Below are 19,367 nucleotides of genomic sequence, written 5' to 3'. Positions count from 1 at the left end.
AGCGGTGTATGTTTGTGCGCTGCGTGTGTCTGATTTATGAGTGGTGTATGTTTGTGCGCTGCGTGTGTCTGATGTATGAGCGGTGTATGTTTGTGCGCTGCGTGTGTCTGATGTATGAGCGGTGTATGTTTGTGCGCTGCATGTGTGTCTGATGTGAGTTCATGTGTGTGCTGCATGTTACTGATGCGTGAGCGGTGTGTTCACTGCGTGTGTCTGATATATGAGTGGTGTATGTTTGTGCGCTGCGTGTGTCTGATGTGTGAGCGGTGTGTGGACTGCATGTGTCGGATGTGTGTGCTGCGTGTGCCTGATGCGTGAGCGGTGTGTGCACGGCGTTTGTCTGATGTTTGTGTTCTGAATGTGTCTGATGTACAGTATGAGCGGTGTATGTTTGTGCGCTGCATGTGTCTGATGCGTGAGCTGTGTGTGTGCTGCGTGTGTCTGATGTATGAGCGGTATATGTTTGTGTGCTGCGTGTGTCTGATGTATGAGCGGTGTATGTTTGTGCGCTGCGTGTGTCTGATTTATGAGTGGTGTATGTTTGTGCGCTGCGTGTGTCTGATGTATGAGCGGTGTATGTTTGTGCGCTGCATGTGTGTCTGATGTATGAGCGGTGTATGTTTGTGCGCTGCATGTGTCTGATGTGAGTTCATGTGTGTGCTGCATGTTACTGATGCGTGAGCGGTGTGTTCACTGCGTGTGTCTGATATATGAGTGGTGTATGTTTGTGCGCTGCGTGTGTCTGATGTGTGAGCGGTGTGTGGACTGCATGTGTCGGATGTGTGTGCTGCGTGTGCCTGATGCGTGAGCGGTGTGTGCACTGCGTTTGTCTGATGTTTGTGTTCTGAATGTGTCTGATGTACAGTATGAGCGGTGTATGTTTGTGCACTGCGTGTGTCTGATGTGAGTTCATGTGTGTGTGCTGCATGTTACTGATGCGTGAGCGGTGTGTTCACTAGCGTGTGTCTGATATATGAGTGGTGTATGTTTGTGCGCTGCGTGTGTCTGATGTATGAGCGGTGTAGACTGTGTTCCAAATTATGCAAAAAATATTGCCTCATATTTTCTCTAAATTACCTATATGAATTGCAGTCATTGTTATTTTCCAGTCATCTAATATTCTAGTATAATTGCAATGTTTTTGAACAAACTGCCTATGAAAACAGTGTATTTTTAAAAATAAGAAACACTCAAAATGCATGTTCCAAATTATTATGCACAGCAGAGTTTTCAACCTTTTTATTTTGAACAAAAAAATGGTCAATTGTGAAGTTATAAGCATTATCAGCTTATTACAAAATGAAATCAAACAGTTTTCAAGTCAAAACTTTCTTCTAGGTGATGTTACATTTGCACATAGGACCCCTTGTTGGAAAGAAGCTTCTGAACTCTCTCGTTCATTTTGTCAGTTTTTGGATGGTTTGTGCTTCAATTGTTTTGCATGTGGACAGAATACCCTCCCAGAGCTGTTGCTTAGATGTGAACTGCCTCCCGCCATCATAGACACTCCTTTTGATGATGCTCCAGAGGTTCTCAATGGGGTTGAGGTCAGGGGAAGATGGTGGCCACACCATAAGTTTGTCCTCCCATAGCAGCCAGAGATGCAGATGTGTTATTTGCAGCATGAGACGGTGCATTATCATGCATGAAAATGATCTTGCTGCGGAAAGCACGGTTCTTCCTCTTGAACTATGGCAGGAAGTGCTGTTTTAGAAACTCCACATAGATTATGGAGTTCATCTTTACCCCTTCAGGGATCCTAAAGGGGCCGACAATCTCTCTCCCCATGATTCCAGCCCAAAACATTACTCCACCTCCTCCTTGTTGGCGCCTTGGCCGTGTTTTCATGGGGTGTCCATCAACCAGCCATCCTCCATCCATCTGGACCATCGAGCGTTGCACGGCACTCATCGGTGAACAAAACAGTTTGGAAGTCAGTCTTCATGTCTCATTTGGCCCACTGGAGCCGTTTCTGCTTGTGTGCAGTGGATAGCGGTGGTCGACAGGATGGCTTACGCACAGCTGCAAACCTCAGAAGGACCCTGCATCTTGTTTGGGGGACGTTGGAGGCACCAGCAGCTTCAAAAACTTGTCTGCTGCTATGACAAGGCATTTTTGCAGCTGCTCTTTTAACCTGACGCAATTGCCTGTTGGAAAGAGTCCTCAATTTTTCCTTTTCAGCACGCACTCGTGTGTGCTGGGAATCAGCTACATACTTCTTGATTGTGCGATGATCACGATGAAGCGTCTTGGCAATGTTGATTGTAGTCATGCCTTGACCTAAATACTCCACAATTTGTTGCTTCTCAGCAGCCGACACATCCTTTTTCTTTCCCATTTTGGCAAAAAATGTAGGCTGCTTAATAATGTGGAACAGCCTTCTTAAGTAGTCTTGCCTTTATTTGGACACAGCTGCCAAACTAATTTGCACAGGTATCTGCAATTGCTTTCAGTGATATAAAGAGCCCTGACACACACCACCATCAATGAGTTTAAATGACAAACAAAAAAATTCTAACCTTATCACTCCGAAACTCTTTTTGCATAATAATTTGGAACACAGTTTGTTTGTGCGCTGCGTGTGTCTGATGTGTGAGCGGTGTATGTTTGCGCAGTGCGTGTGTCTGATGTGTTAGCTGTGTGTGTGCTGCATGTGTCTGATGTGCGTTCATATGTGTGCTGCGTGTGCCTGATGCATGAGTGGTGTGTTCACTGCGTGTCTGATGTTTGTGCGCTGTGTGTGTCTGATGTATGAGCGGTGTATGTTTGTGCGCTGTGTGTTTTTGATGCGTGAGCGGTGTGTGCGCTGCGTGTGTCTGCTTTGTGGGCAGTGTTATGAGAATTTCATTACTTAGCGACCACGTGAGCACCAATGCCATATCCGTATGACACAGTGGCCATGTGTCACACCCGGGGCCGCACTCTTGGCTGCACATTGCACTCCAGAACGCTGGTCCATGTGTCGTCCCTTGCCTGCAGAATTCGTCCGTCTGTGTCTCTGATGATATTACTGATCATCTCTGGTGTCATCAGTACAGAAGGTAAGTAATCCTGACTATCTAGGGCCACCGTCATTTTACTTCATAAATTCATAGTGCATATGAAAACTAGCAACTTGATAACAGATTTTGTCCGGGCAATCCGCTTTGTTCTCTGCCACGACGGATTGTTCATTTTAAAAATTCTGAGTTCCCGAGTAAAATGTGTGTTCAGGGAAGTGAGGTCGGTACATTCCTGAGATTGGAGATGGACACTCAAAGAAAGTTAAAGTGTGGTTTTGTCTGTGCCCAGTGCGGATCCAGCAACGACCCATCCTTCTCAGGGACTTCCTCATCTTAGTGGGGTAAGGGCGTACATTCTTTCTTGTTATGCAGTTTTTGGTATGCCCGCTCTCCCAGGGTCCATGAAGAGGCTGAGCTACGTGCCTCTCTTCAGCCATGTTTCTTTGTCATGCAGGCTCTGATGACTTGTCCGCGAAGCTGTGGGATGTGAGCACCGGTCAGTGCATCTACGGCATCCAGACTCACACCTGCGCTGCCGTGACATTTGATGAACTGAAGCTGGTAACCGGCTCATTTGATAACACTGTGGCTTGCTGGGACTGGAGCTCAGGGGCCCGAACACAGCACTTCCGGGGCCACACTGGAGCAGGTAAATCACAGGGAAACCATGTAATGTGGCTTGTCAACTTTACTTATTGTTTTCCCATTCTGTCCTGCAGACTGTCCTCATGCCAAGTACACTGGTGCAAGCTTCAGGCAGCATAATGTGCCCTCATTTCTGCTTGTCCCTGCTTTTTATGCCATTCTGCCCCAAAATTTGTTGTGACTTTGTATATTCAATGATAATAGCTTAGAGTAGATGGTGTAAGGAGGTGCTAGTGTGGCACCAGCATGAGACATGGCAATGCGGACAGCCAATTGTAGGTAAGAAATCAGATCCCGGTCCTCAGAGCTCATAGGATATAGACATCAGCACAGAGACAGCCGCCCAACACCCATAGAGAGTAAGGCCACGTTCACACATCAGTATTTGTAAGCCAAAATCAGGAGTAGAACAATGAGAGGAAAAATATAATAGAAACATGTCATCACTTCTGCTTTTTTCACCCACCCACTGCGTCAGTAAACTGCTCTTGAACTGCCTCCGTACTGTAGTGCGCCGCCGTGCTGTCGTGCACCTCCCTCTCATTGTCGCCGTCCTGTCGGTGCACCGCCCTCGCCCTGCCGCTGTGTTGTCGGTGCACTGCTCTCGCTTTGCTGTCAGTAGACGGCCCTCGCCCAGCCTGCCGTGTTGTCAGTATACCGCCCTGCCTGCCGTGCTGTCAGTGGACCGCCCTGGCCCTGCCTGCCGTGCTGTCAGTGGACCGCCCTGGCCCTGCCTGCCGTGCTGTCAGTGGACCGCCCTGGCCCTGCCTGCCGTGCTGTCAGTGGACCGCCCTGGCCCTGCCTGCCGTGCTGTCAGTGGACCGCCCTGGCCCTGCCTGCCGTGCTGTCAGTGGACCGCCCTGGCCCTGCCTGCCGTGCTGTCAGTGGACCGCCCTGGCCCTGCCTGCCGTGCTGTCAGTGGACCGCCCTGGCCCTGCCTGCCGTGCTGTCAGTGGGCCGCCCTGGCCCTGCCTGCCGTGCTGTCAGTGGGCCGCCCTGGCCCTGCCTGCCGTGCTGTCAGTGGGCCGCCCTGGCCCTGCCTGCCGTGCTGTCAGTGCGCCGCCCTGGCCCTGCCTGCCGTGCTGTCAGTGCGCCGCCCTGGCCCTGCCTGCCGTGCTGTCAGTGCGCCGCCCTGGCCCTGCCTGCCGTGCTGTCAGTGCGCCGCCCTGGCCCTGCCTGCCGTGCTGTCAGTGCGCCGCCCTCGCCCTGCCTGCCGTGCTGTCAGTGCGCCGCCCTCGCCCTGCCTGCCGTGCTGTCAGTGCGCCGCCCTCGCCCTGCCTGCCGTGCTGTCAGTGCGCCGCCCTCGCCCTGCCTGCCGTGCTGTCAGTGCGCCGCCCTCGCCCTGCCTGCCGTGCTGTCAGTGCGCCGCCCTCGCCCTGCCTGCCGTGCTGTCAGTGCGCCGCCCTCGCCCTGCCTGCCGTGCTGTCAGTGCTCCGCCCTCGCCCTGCCTGCCGTGCTGTCAGTGCTCCGCCCTCGCCCTGCCTGCCGTGCTGTCAGTGCACCGCCCTCGCCCTGCCTGCCGTGCTGTCAGTGCACCGCCCTCGCCCTGCCTGCCGTGCTGTCAGTGCACCGCCCTCGCCCTGCCTGCCGTGCTGTCAGTGCACCTCCCTCGCCCTGACCACCCTCGCCCTGCCTGCCGTGTTGTCAGTAGACCGCCCTTGCCCTGCCTGCCATGTTGTCAGTAGACGAGCCCTTGCCCTGCCTGCCGTGCTGTCAGCTCTTCTTCTTTTCAGTCTTTAGTGTGGACTACAGTGATGAGCTGGATCTCCTGGTCAGTGGCTCAGCAGACAACACTGTGAAAATCTGGGCCTTGTCCTCAGGAACGTGCTTGAATACGCTTACCGGCCACACTGAGTGGGTAACAAAGGTTAGTGTTGCAGATGCCGAGACTGTGAGTTCCATGTCTGGAGTCCGATTTATGTATATATATATATTTTGTGTGTGACCTTGTGTTGTCATAGGTCGTCCTACAGAAATGTGTGGTGAAGTCACTAATGCACAGTCCTGGAGATTACATCCTGCTGAGCGCTGACAAGTATGAGATCAAGGTAATGAGCTCCGGAGACCCTCCTTTTGATGGCGGAGGTCAGGGACTCTCCAGGATATTTCTGTCTTGCATTTCTTTTACCTGTGATGAACTATAGGAACACCTGTGGCTTCGCCGGTGATCCCCACTGCTGTAGCCTCTCCGGTGTTCCCCCTGCCTCCCTCCTCCTGTGGCCTAGCCGGTGAGCCCCTGCTACTGGGGCACTACACTCATGGGAGCGCCGTCCACATTGGTATCCCCACTGTGACGTATTGAGGGGTATAGTGTTGGATGGGAGAGATATACAGTGGGTATGGAAAGAATTTGGACCCCTTTAAATTTTTCACTCTTGTTTCATTGCAGCCATTTGGTAAATTCAAAAAAGTTCACTTTTTTTCTCATTAACTCCTTAACCCCCCAGTTAAGGTTTTGCGTTTTTGTTTTGCGCTCCCCTCCTTTGCAGAGCCATTATTTGTTTCGGTTTTGCGTTTTTGTTTTTCGCTCCCCTCCTTTGCAGAGCCATTACTTTGTATTTTTCCATCAATATGGCCATGTGAGGGCTTATTTTTTGCGGGACGAGTTGTGCTTTTGAATGGCACCATTTAGTTTTACCATGTCGTGTACTAGAAAACGGGGGGGAAAAAAATTCCTAGTGCGGTGAAATTGCAAAAAAAAGTGCAATCCCACACTTGTTTTTTATTTGGCTTTTTTTGCTAGGTTCACTAAATGCTAAAACTGACCTGCCATTATGATTCTCCAGGTCATTACGAGTTCATAGACCCCAAACCCATAGGCCAGCAAACTCGTCTGAGCTTAACCACATGGACAATCTATGGGGTATTATCAAGAGGAAGCTGAGAGACACCAGATCTAACAATGCAGACGAGGTGAAGGCTGCTATCAAAGCAACCTGGGCTTCCATAACACCTCAGCAGTGCCACAGGTTGATCGCCTCTATGCCACGCCACATTGATGCAGTAATTGATGCAAAAAGAGCCCCAACCAAGTATTGAATGCATTTACTGAACATACATGTCAGTAGGACAGCATTTCGGATTTTAAAATCATTTTTTCAAGCTGGTGTCATAAAATATTCTAATTTACGGAGATAATGACTTTTGGGTTTTCATTGGCTGTAAGCCATAATTATCAACATTAACAGAAATAATTGAAATACATCACTCTGTGTGTAATGACTCTATTTAATATATGACTTTCACTTTTTTATATTGAAGAACTGAAATAAATTAAGTTTCTAATGATATTCTAACTTTATGAGATGCACTTGTAAGTGGTGAGATAAAATTCCAAACTTTGCTAAAAATAAAAAAATTGCGCTATTTTCCGATACCCGTAGCGTCTCCATTTTTCGTGATCTCTGGTTGGATGAGGGCTTATTTTTTGCGTGCTGGCCTGACGTATTTAATGACACCATTTTGGTGCAGATACGATCTTATAATCGCCCGTTATTGCATTTTAATGCAATGTTGCGGCGACCAAAAAAACGTAATTCTGCCGTTTTGACTGTTTTTCTCACTGCACTGTTCAGCGATCAGGTGAATCTTTTTTTTTTATTGATTCTGAATGCAGCGATACCAAATATGTATATTTTAATTTTGTTCTTATTGTTTTATTTTGAATGGGGCGAAAGGGGGTGATTTGAACATTTATATTTTATTTTTTTTATATTTTTGAACAGTTTTTTTTTTAACTTTTGGTATACTTCAATAACCAAAGGAGACTAGAAGCTGCCACAACTCGATCGGCTCTGCTACATAGAGGCGATGATCAGATTGCCTCGATGTAGTAGAATTGCTGACTTGCTATGAGCGCCGGCCACTGGGTGGCGCACACAGTAATCCTGCACTGACAGCCATAGAGGTCTCCCAGGAGACCTCCAGTTGTCATGCCGACACCCCGGTAACCCGCGATCATGTAACACGGGTCACTGGTGTGCATATTTTTGGCTCGATTGCCGGAAGCACTTGTTAAATGCTGCTGTCAGTTTGACAGTGGCATTTAACTGTTCAAAACAGCTGACATGTCCCAGGAAAGATGTGTGCTCACGGCTGCAGCCCACATTAAAGGGAGGGAGTCCGACATCGGCGTAAATACGCCCGATGTCAGAAAGGGGTTAATATACACTCGGCACCCCATCTTGACTGAAAGAAAAAACAGAAATATGGAAAGTTTTGCAAATTTATTAAAAAAGAAAAACTGAAATATCACATGGTCATAAGAATTCAGACCTTTTGCTCAGAACTGAGTAGACGCACCCTTTTGAGCTAGTACAGCCATGAGTCTTCTTGGGAATGATGCAATAAAATTTTTTCACGCCTGGATTTGGGGATCCTCTGCCATTCATCTTTGCAGATCCTCTCCAGTTCCGTCAGGTTAGATGGTGAACGTTGGAGGACAGCCATTTTCAGGTCTCTCCTGAGATGCTCAATTGGATTTAGGTCAGGGCTCTGACTGGGACAGTCAAGAATGGTCTCAGAGTTGTTCTGAAGCCACTCCTTTGTTATTTTAGCTGTGTGGTTAGGGTCATTGTCTTGTTGGGAAGATGAAACTTCGGCCAAGTGTGAGGTACAGAGCATTCTGGAAGAGGTTTTCATCCAGGATAGCTCTGTACTTGGCCGCATTCATATTTCCTTCAATTGCAACCAGTCGTCCTGTCCCTGCGGCTGAAAAACGCCCCCTTAGCATGATGCTGCCACCACCATGTTTCACTATTGGGATTGTATTAGGCAGGTGATGAGCAGTGAATAGTTTTCTCCACACATACCGCTTAGAATGATCACCAAAATGTTCTCTCTTCGTCTCATCAAACCAGAGAATCTTATTTCTCATAGTCTGGGAGTCCTTCATCTGTGTTTTTTTTTTAATCAAACTCTATGCAGGCTTTCATATGTCTTACGGGTATCAAGTGATCCAAATATAAATATTTTTTTTACCTGACGTCTTAAGATATATTTTTTTTTATGAAGTACAACTTTAGTTAATTACAAATTAAAAGTTTTGAATTTTTTTTCTTCATCAGTTAATTTTTTACAGACTTCTAAAGTTTTGAAAAAGCGTGAATTTTGGCCTGGTATGGCTTCACATTTTTTATCATATCTCGGGCTAGAATTAAGATAAAGAGGTGGGAGAGACATCATTTTTCTCAGAACGGTACTGGCTTTCATTTCATATGTCACAAGACTGTTTCTTTATATTTTGATTTTGAGAAATCAAATTCAAAATTTTTATGCGCAATTGTGAAAAAAAAGTATGTTTTAAAACTGAAAAAATGCATGTGCGTTACTTGTGTTCTTGTTATACTGTATTTGTACAGGGATTCAACTTGGGACCTATCAAATTTATATTTTATTTTTTTAAGCCTTGAATCATCTGATTTTTTGTTTGTGTGAGTTTCTTCCTTTTTTCTTTTCAAATTACAACTTATTGAATTCAACATTTATATGCAGCAATAAAGAAACACAAAAAACAAATACCGTAAGTGCCAGAATAAATACATCTTAATAATCACACAACTTGTGATTTCAACCTGAATGCATTGAACAAACCAAAAGAAAAAAGGTGATCATATCCTCAAGTGTGATTTTCTAAATACAGTCTCATCCTAAAAAACAAGATTAAAAGAACCAATATTTTACTCTTCGCCACGACAGCACCCACTGGAGGTATCGGATCCGCCCATTTGGAACAGGAAACCCTACAGGAAAGATAAAAGGGGCGGTCCGCCTTTCCTCCTCAGTTTTGGTTTCCTGTTCCAAATGGAGCAGGATCCTGCAGGATCTTACCTGGGCCATGCATCCGCCTGTGCGGTCTCTTCGGGAACGGCAGGGGCTGCGGTCCGGAAGCAGCGTCGGGGGAGATTCCGTTTGACGGCTCCCCCCTCGTCTGGTGGCATAGTGGTAATGGCCGGGTCCGGGGAGGGCCGCCCGGTCTTACCAGGGAGCGCGCCGGGCCGGCATCCGGGAGATCCCCCCTATCCCCATCGTTGGGGGTATAGCATGGATGGTGAGGCCATGTGCGTGCGAGCCGCGCGTGTCAATAGCGGTGGCGCGGGAGCGGGCCGGCGCCCGACGCTCCTATACCCCGGAAGTAATGGTTGAACTTCCGGGGTAAGATGGCGATGACGCGGCGCATGCGCCCTGTAACAGGGCGACTTCCGGGAGTACGATAAGGATAAAACAGCGCTGCAACGTTGGAACATGTCGTCCCCCGCAGAGTCGCAGACCCCAGCAGGGGATTCAGCTGGGGGCAACTCCACCAGGGACCGCAGCGCCAGGACAGAGACTGCCCGCAGGAGCGAGGCAGCAGAAACCCGATCCAAACCGTCTCAGCCATCCGAACCGGTATTAAGCTTCACTGGGTGAGTGTGCAAAGCATATGCTCTACCTATTAAGCTAACCTCCTCTCCTCCCCCCCCCCTCCCCCCTCTCTTTACCTTTGACCTCCCGCTTCAGTCAAAGAAAAAAGGAAAAACAAAACATAAAGAATGCGCATTATGTTCAGAGCCTCTCCCTGACTCCTACCCCAAAAAACTCTGCAAACAATGCATTAAAGAGACCAGGCAGGGGTCGACGATATCTTCTAAGGATATCCGAGCCATAATTAGGGAGGAAATACAAGCCATCAACCGCGCCAGCACTCCCGCAGAGTCCAGTCATAGAAAACAGGTCATTGTTAGTTCAGAGTCAGAGGAAGAACAGGAGTTAAACTCAGACTCCGCATCCACGTCCTCATCATCATCCTCGGAAGTAGAAGGACGCGCATGTTTTCCACTGGACAGCGTAGATAACCTGGTAAAAGCGGTTAGAAATACTATGGGGTGTGAAGAGGAAAGGGGAGCCCAGACCGCGCAAGACATTATGTTTGCGGGATTGGCAGAGAAAAAGAGGAGATCATTTCCAGTGATACCGGCAATTAAAGATCTCATCAAAAGAGAGTGGGAAAAACACGACCAGAGGGGTTTTCTCCCATCCGCTTCAAAACGGAAGTATCCGTTCACTGATGAAGATCTATTAAAATGGACTAAAATACCAAAGGTGGACGCTGTCATATCCTCCACTTCCAAACAAACCTCGATCCCGGTCGAGGACGCAGGATTGTTAGCAGACCCATTGGACCGAAAGGCTGAATCTTCGCTCAAAAGGTCCTGGGAATCTACCACCGGGGTATTCAAACCCGCAATAGCCAGCACATGTACTGCTAGATCAATGCTGGTATGGCTAGATCAATTAGACCAGCAGATTGAGCAAAGAGTATCAAGGGAGAAACAGCCATCCCGTTGATAAGAGGGGCAGCTGCCTTTATGGCTGACGCTTCAGCGGACACCCTAAGACTGGCAGCAAGGTCGGCAGCCCTGGTGAATAACGCCAGACGTGCGCTTTGGATAAAGAGCTGGAAAGGGGATGCACAGTCAAAATCCAAAATTAGTGCAACCCCATGTGAGGGTGAGTTCCTCTTCGGAAAAGCCTTAGACGAAATTCTCGCCAAGGCAAAAGAAAGAAAAAAGGCCTTCAGTGATTCTCCCATTCCGTTTTATAGGAAAACCTTTAAAAGACGGCCATTCGGGAGAAGAAGACAATCGGACAGAACGAGATGGGCCACGAAAGACGAAAAGCAGAAGGGTACCATCTTCAGAGGGCCAACATATAGGAGAGATAAGAATTAAAAGTTTAGACCCACCAGTTGGGGGCAGATTAAAATTTTTTTTTACCAAATGGGAACAAATTACGTTAAACCCATGGATTTTGAATATAATCAAGGAAGGAATAAAGATTGAATTCCTTCGAATCCCCTATGAGTTCTTTGTTATAACTCGCCTTAATTCCTCACTTCAGCAAAAGGCTCTCGAAGACGAGATTCGAGTCCTGCTAGCTAAAAAAGTTTTAGTTGAGGTCCCTGAGGAACAACAGGGTAGAGGCTTTTACTCTCCCCTGTTTTTGGTGTCTAAACCAGACGGTACATTTAGAACCATTATTAATTTAAAGAAGCTAAATTCATTTATAAAAAACTATAAGTTCAAAATGGAATCAATCAGATCCACTATAAAGCTTCTTTTCCCAAATTGCGTAATGGCAGGGATTGATTTAAAAGATGCTTATTATCATCTCCCTATACACAACAGATTCCAGAAATACCTAAGAGTCGCAGTGGAAGTCGAGGGAAAGATTCATCATTTCCAATACGCGGCAATGCCCTTCGGGCTTTCCACGGCACCAAGAATATTTACCAAGGTGATGGCAGAAGTGATGGCCTACCTTCGCCAAAAGGACACACTAATTGTGCCATATCTAGACGACTTCCTAGTAATTGGGAATTCAGTCAAACAATGTACTGAACGCGTAACTGACGCAATCTCCTCTTTTCAGAGCCTTGGCTGGATCATCAATATCCAAAAGTCCAGACTCGATCCGCAATCTCTCCAGACATTTCTAGGATTCCAACTAGATTCCTTGACCCAGAGATGTCTACTACCCCAGGTAAAAATCATCCTCACAAAACAAAAAATACAAGCAGCTATAGATAAACCACGTGTATCCTTAAGGGGAGCAATGTCACTATTAGGATCACTAAATTCTTGCACCCCGGCAGTCCGGTGGGCCCAGTACCATGTCCGTACGCTACAACACCAGATCCTCCAGGAGGATAAGCGACATAGTGGTCATTTACAGAGCAAAATAACCCTGTCACAAGAAGTCTTGACTTCCCTAGAGTGGTGGTTAGACGATGACCATTTATGTTCAGGAGTTCCATGGGTTATAGTTCCATCCTGTATCGTAACCACCGATGCCAGTCCCCAGGGCTGGGGAGCCCACATGGAGAATGGGTTTTATCAGGGAAGGTGGAGTAAAGAGGAATGTGATTACTCATCTAATTTAAAAGAACTGACTGCAGTGTTCTATGCTCTATACAACTTCCTTCCGCAGCTCCAACAGAAGCATGTAAGGATCCTGTCGGACAATACCACCACAGTGGCATATATAAACAGACAAGGAGGAACTCGATCAGAGACTCTGATGTCTTCAGCGGCAAGAATTTTAAATTTAGCAGAAAACTATTTTTTGTCCCTCTCGGCCCTTCATATAAGAGGCGAGAGCAATCAAAAGGCAGACTTCCTAAGCCGTCACACTCTACGACAAGGAGAGTGGTGCCTCAATCGGAAGGTCTTCAGGGACATAGTAGCCGCATGGGGACAACCCGAGGTGGATCTTTTCGCCACAAGGGAGAACAGGCAGATAAAAACCTTTGCCTCCCTATCTCCGTCAGATCACCCAAACATACTGGACGCCTTTCTAGCTCCATGGAATTTCAACCTAGCGTATGCGTTCCCTCCATTGATCCTCCTACCTCAAGTAATTCGGAAGATCAGAGACGACAAAGCAAGAATAATCTTAATAGCACCGTTCTGGCCAAAAAGACCGTGGTTTTCGTGGCTGCAGATGATGTCGATAACAGATCCTTGGATCCTTCCGACTGCCAATCTACTCTCCCAAGGCCCCTTTTTCCACCCTCAAGTGCTCAGCTTGCACTTGACGGCGTGGAATTTGAGAGGCAGTTATTGAGGACAAGAGGATTCTCGGAGTCCTTAATCGCTACACTACTACAAAGTAGAAAACAGTCCACAACCCAGATTTACACTAGAATATGGAAAGAATTTCTTCAATTCCATACAGTACCTCATACAACAGAAGTTCCGATAATCCCAATCTTGGAATTTCTGCAGAAGGGGAAAGACTTAGGCTTAGCAGTAAATACACTGAGAGTACAAATATCGGCATTAGGAGCACTATATGGCCATAATATAGCGGGCAACAAGTGGATAACTCGTTTTATTACAGCATGTGAACGAATAGCTCCAATCCACATACCCTCCGTCCCTACATGGGATCTAAATCTGGTCTTAGACGCCCTAACGGTAGACCCCTTTGAGCCGATCGACACAATACCCTTCAAATACTTAGCACTTAAAATGGCCCTCTTAGTATCACTAACCTCAGCTAGAAGAGTGGGTGATATTCAGGCCTTGTCAATAGATCCACCCTTTTTTCAAGAATACCAAGACAGATTAGTATTAAAACCAGACCCTGCCTACCTGCCAAAAGTGGCAACAAAATACCATAGATCTCAGGAGATACTCCTCCCAACCTTCTATAAAAATCCCTCTACTCCGGAAGAGCAGAAGTTCCATACTCTGGACGTCAAAAGAACTGTCCTAAAATATATTGAGAGGTCCAACAGTTGGAGGCAGAGCAGAGGGCCCTGCTCTGCCTCCAACTGTTGGACCTCTTTTGCGGAGTAGGCTAAACGAATGGCCTCTCTGATCCACCGGGAAATGGTGTTCTTCGTGACTCCATACCCCTTCTTACAGCCCTGAAATGAAACAAATAGGGCCATTTGTTTCATTTCAGGGCTGTAAGAAGGGGTATGGAGTCACGAAGAACACCATTTCCCGGTGGATCAGAGAGGCCATTCGTTTAGCCTACTCCGCAAAAAACGAAGATCCTCCAGGGAACATCAGGGCGCATTCCACCAGGGCAATGGCAACCTCTTGGGCGGAAAAGGGAGATGTTCCGATTGAAACTATATGTAAGGCGGCAGTTTGGTCATCCCCTTCTACCTTCTATAAGCACTACAGACTTGATCTGTCATCAACCTCTGACTTAAGCTTTGGCAGGACTATCCTTGGCACGGTGGTCCCACCCAGGTGATGGTCTCTGGAATCTCTCCAGTGGGTGCTGTCGTGGCGAAGAGTAAAAAGCCGGATTACTTACCGGTAATGCTCTTTTAATGAGTCCACGACAGCACCCGTTCACTTCCCCCCCTAAAGATATCAATAGTTAAAGTATTACCAAATAATGGATAAGAAAGATGTTAAAATAAGAGAACATTGCCTAATCCTTGGCGGTCCTTCTGGTACTCTGAAACGTAAAACTGAGGAGGAAAGGCGGACCGCCCCTTTTATCTTTCCTGTAGGGTTTCCTGTTCCAAATGGGCGGATCCGATACCTCCAGTGGGTGCTGTCGTGGACTCATTAAAAGAGCATTACCGGTAAGTAATCCGGCTTTTTTACCACCTACTTATACATGTAACAATTTTTTTTCTATTATATCACTAAACATGTCATTTATGAAGTGTTTAAGAAGAATAGTTCAGTAGTTAAATCCTCGTTCTATAAAATATGAACTAATCAAACAATTAATAGTATGTTTTTAAACTGGCCTTTTATCATCAATTTGTCCCTTCTAGTGGGTGAAATGTAAACTTGTCCATAAGCGCTTACTAGCAATGGCCATTTCCTTTTGTGTCAAAGAGTATGTGTGGCCGGTCATGGTGTTCGGCTCCACCTGAGTTAATATCTGATATTTGTTAACTTTTAAAATGTCTGGTTTTCTTGTATACACAAAGGATGGCGCTGGACCAGAAGGATGCCAAAAAGTCACTTTTACTTCTTCATTTTCTCCATCTTTGGAGAGTACAGTAGTCAGCCACCAGCGCCAATCATATTCACAGGTCACATAAACAATTATGTCATTCTTTGCCAATCTTGTGCCGCCTTCTACCACTTCAAGGACTTCACTGTCTTTGCTGAATGAAAAAATCCTTGTTTTTATTTCTGTTTCACTACATGGAATGAAAGTGTGGTATTGCTGAGTCCCTTTGATGGGTTCTGCTTCCTGTAACCAGTGTTTTAACAAACTCTTCTCCCCTTCATAGTCCTGGCTTGTACACTACATGAACTGGATGTTAGGAATATTTTTCTCACTCCATTTGAAAAGTTGCATGGGTGTTAAGATTTGGTCTGAATATGGCCTCTGGAGGCTAGCCTGGGCTGCAAGGTGTTTCACGGTGCCTCCTAAACCATCACATACATCTTTGCCATGAGCAGTGGCAAAAAAATACCATTCAGCTTCCACTCCAAAATCTTTCTTGTGATGGCATACATATATATACATTTTTCTGTTTTTATACTGTGCAGAAGAGCCATCTGAGAAGTAGTAGACCTTGCTCAAACTTGGTAGGATGTCCGTTTTTATCACTGAAATCAATTTTTTTGGAGCAAATGAACAGCTATTGAATCATGAAGTAAGCACTCAGGTATCATAACTACACTTCTGTACTTTATTTCTCCATTCTCATTGTAATAGATCGCAAAAGGGTGCACAGTTGCTTGTTCATTGTTCCAGTGAAATGACTGTGCTTCATCCTGAACAACAAAGGAATAGTTCTCTGAAAAGTCTAAGCTTATTACTGCCTCGTGTTGTTTGATGCTTTCTTTGAGGTGATTGTAGTAGTCAGACTGTTGGCGAGCTATAAATGAGTGTTTCTTAAGGACTATCAGCTGTTCACAAAAACATTCTATAAAATGTTCTGCACTTTTACAAACAGTGTCAAAAGTACGTCTGTCAACAGATATCCACTGTTTATAAGTTATATTATCTACCATAGCCTCTTCAAAATAATTTAATATTTTTTCTTTGAGAGCTAATACTGAAGGACATTTTTTGCAAATATTGGGGTAACAACTCCATCTCTTTTCTGGACACAATATTTGAGTCAGACATACTCTGTAATCGCCAAGGTTGGACTCGCCAATCTGAATATCGTTCAGCTTAACCCCTTCAATCATGAGCTTAGTGTTCTGGTGTGTTGTACATACGCATACTGAGTGTGTACGACTACCACCAGCCAGGACACAATTCTGCGGTTGCAGTTCAGCAAATTTTGAAAATCCTAATTTGGCAGAAGTGGAATTTTTTTCTTTAAAAAGTTCATAGGTTTCTTTCAAATTGGTAAGAACCAGCCTCTTCTGGACAGGAGTTTTCTTACCATTCACTTTCATAGACACACAATCTTTCTTGCCAGGCATAATTCGGCTAACTTCATCACTATTATAAAAATCTTTCACTTTACCCACTATCGCTTCATCTAATGTTTTGCCTGGTGTCGGATCAGGACAAGACATGAAACCTTTTTGTTCAACTAGAGATTTGGCTTTTCTAGCTATTCTATTGCTAATGTTAAATTCATTTTCTATTCTTTTGCATGTCCAACTCTTTGGTAGTGTAGTCAGTATCATGAACTGTTCACTTCTGCTGTGGGTGGACTTAAATTTATCTTTAAGCTGCAGAATAATCTCTGAATCAGTGTCATTTTTTCCTTCACCTTCCACTGTTTCACTTACCAGCTCAAGGGTCAATTTTTTTGTGACTTTTTCTAATTTTTTGGGGCAATAACCTCGATAATGGATTCTTTTTTTTGCAATGGGTGATTCTTCAATGTTAGAAAGTGATTTATTCAAATACTCTTGTTAAATCAGGATTTATAAAATATGATTTCATAAAAAACCAAGGGCGCTAAGCGCAATTCCAGGTAAAAAGCAGCAAATAGGACAATATCACCTGCTTTGTCCAGTTAAAAAACAAAAAATAATACTGGTTCACGTGCACACCAAGGTATTTCACTACACGGTCCCATATTTATTGTATTAGTTAAATAGCCACGTACCCATTGATTCACATTCTTCCATAAGATATATATTATATGTATCTTTTTGATGCCATTTATCATTTTAATATCCGGGAATCTTGTTTAGCGCAAATTTGAACCAGGAATTGTAAATTCCTCTGTGTTGGAAGTTACAGGTGCTTCAAAATTTTCTGCCGGCAGAGTATTTTTCTCGTTTGCAAGTTGCTTTCTACAACTGTCGCATATTTTCACGCCTGCATTGATTGATGGATTTATATGAAACATCCAATCTTGTACCGGCCTAAGATTTTTTTTCTTGTTGTGTGTCCAGATTTTTCAAAAGGATTGCAACAGCATATACTATAAAATGCTGTTCCTTGAGAAGTAGCAGCCATTGCTGTGTGAGAGAAATACAGTGAGGGTATGTGCACACGTAAGCGTTTTTTTTTTTCGCTTTTTTTTTTTAAGCGTTTTTACCGGCAAAAACACTTACAAGAAGCATCCCATTCATTTTAATGAATTCTGCACTTTTTTTGCATATTGATGCGTTTTTTTCCATGAAAAAAAACGCATTGTGGTAAAAAACGCAGCATGCTCATAAATTTTGCGGAAAAATCCGCATTTCTAGCTAATTTCTATGAGACTGGGGACGCATGGAAAAAAACGCGCGTTTTCTGGGAAGTAGTCTGGTTTTCATGCATTCTCTGACACGCTATTACCAAATAACAAAATCTCAAAAGAATTAAAAATATAGAGGTAAAAATCATTGGTTCACTTGACATGGAATGACCCTTACACTGAGTAGAGACATCCGTCGGGCCACTCTGCCATAAAGGCCCGACTGGTGGAGGGCTGCAGTAACAGTTGACTTTATGGAACCTTCTTCCATCTCCTATCTCCCTACAGGAGGTAAAATAGGGGGCAGGTCAGTGAGGGATCAGTGACTGGTCATAAGCCATACAGATGAATAGCTAATCAGAGCATCACATAAAGACCCGCCCTAAAGCACGAGAATCTCATTAGCTGAAAACTGCAAATAAAGATTAAACCACAACACGGATTTCATCACCAGGTATCATTGTCAACCTGACACTGTCTGTAGGTTACTCAGCACAATCCTGATGACAGGTTCACTTTAACCTCATCGATCCACAGGTTCTTTTTACAAAATGCATCAGGCTTGTCTGGATGTTCTTTTGCATACTTCTGACACTGAATTTTATGGTGAGGACACAGGAGAGGTTTTCTTCAGAGACACCTGCACAAATATGCCCTTCATGGAAGAGTCATCAGAACAGCAGATCAATGCACCACAACTCCAGAATCTGATAACTCTTTCTGAAGATCTTTTGCATTGAAGGGGGGTTCTGATTTGCCTCTCTAGCAATCATACCAGCAGCTCTCACTGAAATTTAGCTTTGTCTTCCAGACCTTATATTGACCTCTACTGTTCCTGTTAACTGACATTTCTTAATTACATTTCGAACTGAGGAAAGGTCATCTTGAAAGCACTTTGCTGTCTTCTTATAGCCTTCTCCTACTTTGTGGCCTCCACCATTTTCATTTTCAGAGTGCTCGGCAGCTGGACTTTCCTAACAATGATGGTGAACAAGCCATAACCCTAACAGGCTAATTAACCTCTTCACAACCTTGGGATTTTATGTTTCTGTTTTTTGCTCCCTTTCTTCCCAGAGCCATAACTTTTTTTTTTTCCTATCGATATGGCAGTGTGAAGTCTTCTTCTTTTTTTTGCAGGACGAGTTGTACTTTTGAACAACACCATTGATTTTACCATATAGTGTGCTGATAACCTGGGGAAAAAAAATCCAACGTTTGGCTGAAAAAAAAAAGTGTTTTCCGAGACCCGTAGTGCCCCCATTTTTCGTGGGCTGGGTGAGGGCTTAGTTTTTTGTGCGCCTAGCTGACTTTTGATGCCTTTGGAGAGAGATGCAATGTTTTGATCGTCTGTTACTGCATTTTATTGCAATGCTGTGACGACCAAAAAAACTTAATTCTGCTGTTCTTGATTATTTTTCTCGTTACGCCGTCTACCAATCAGATTATTTCTTTTTAAATCTTGCTAGATCAGGTGTGTGAACCCAGAAATAACAAATATATGTATTTTTTTAATAGAGCAAAAGGGGTAATTTGAGCTTTTATATTTTTATTTTTAAAAAATATATATTTTTTCTACTTTTTACTTACTTCAATAG

The 19,367-nt window shown here is 45.0% G+C and overlaps 1 protein-coding gene across 4 annotated transcripts in view; it reads left to right on the top strand.

The window, feature by feature from the left end:
• Positions 1 to 19,367, top strand: part of FBXW2 (F-box and WD repeat domain containing 2) — a 48,706-nt gene that overhangs the window by 7,566 nt on the left and 21,773 nt on the right. For all 4 annotated transcript variants that reach the window (XM_073558521.1, XM_073558540.1, XM_073558531.1 and 1 more), the window contains exons 3-5: positions 3,457 to 3,651; positions 5,381 to 5,514; positions 5,609 to 5,695. In XM_073558521.1, the coding sequence (XP_073414622.1) occupies positions 3,457 to 3,651; positions 5,381 to 5,514; positions 5,609 to 5,695 (416 nt within the window). The remainder of the gene's footprint in view (positions 1 to 3,456; positions 3,652 to 5,380; positions 5,515 to 5,608; positions 5,696 to 19,367) is intronic.

This window comes from Dendrobates tinctorius, unplaced genomic scaffold (assembly GCF_039654945.1).
Source record: "Dendrobates tinctorius isolate UK_male_01 unplaced genomic scaffold, ASM3965494v1 ptg000013l, whole genome shotgun sequence".
In the NCBI taxonomy this organism is placed as follows: Eukaryota; Metazoa; Chordata; class Amphibia; order Anura; family Dendrobatidae; genus Dendrobates; species Dendrobates tinctorius.
The sequence above is the reverse complement of the archived record's forward strand: the minus strand, read 5'-3'. Positions and strand labels throughout refer to the sequence as shown.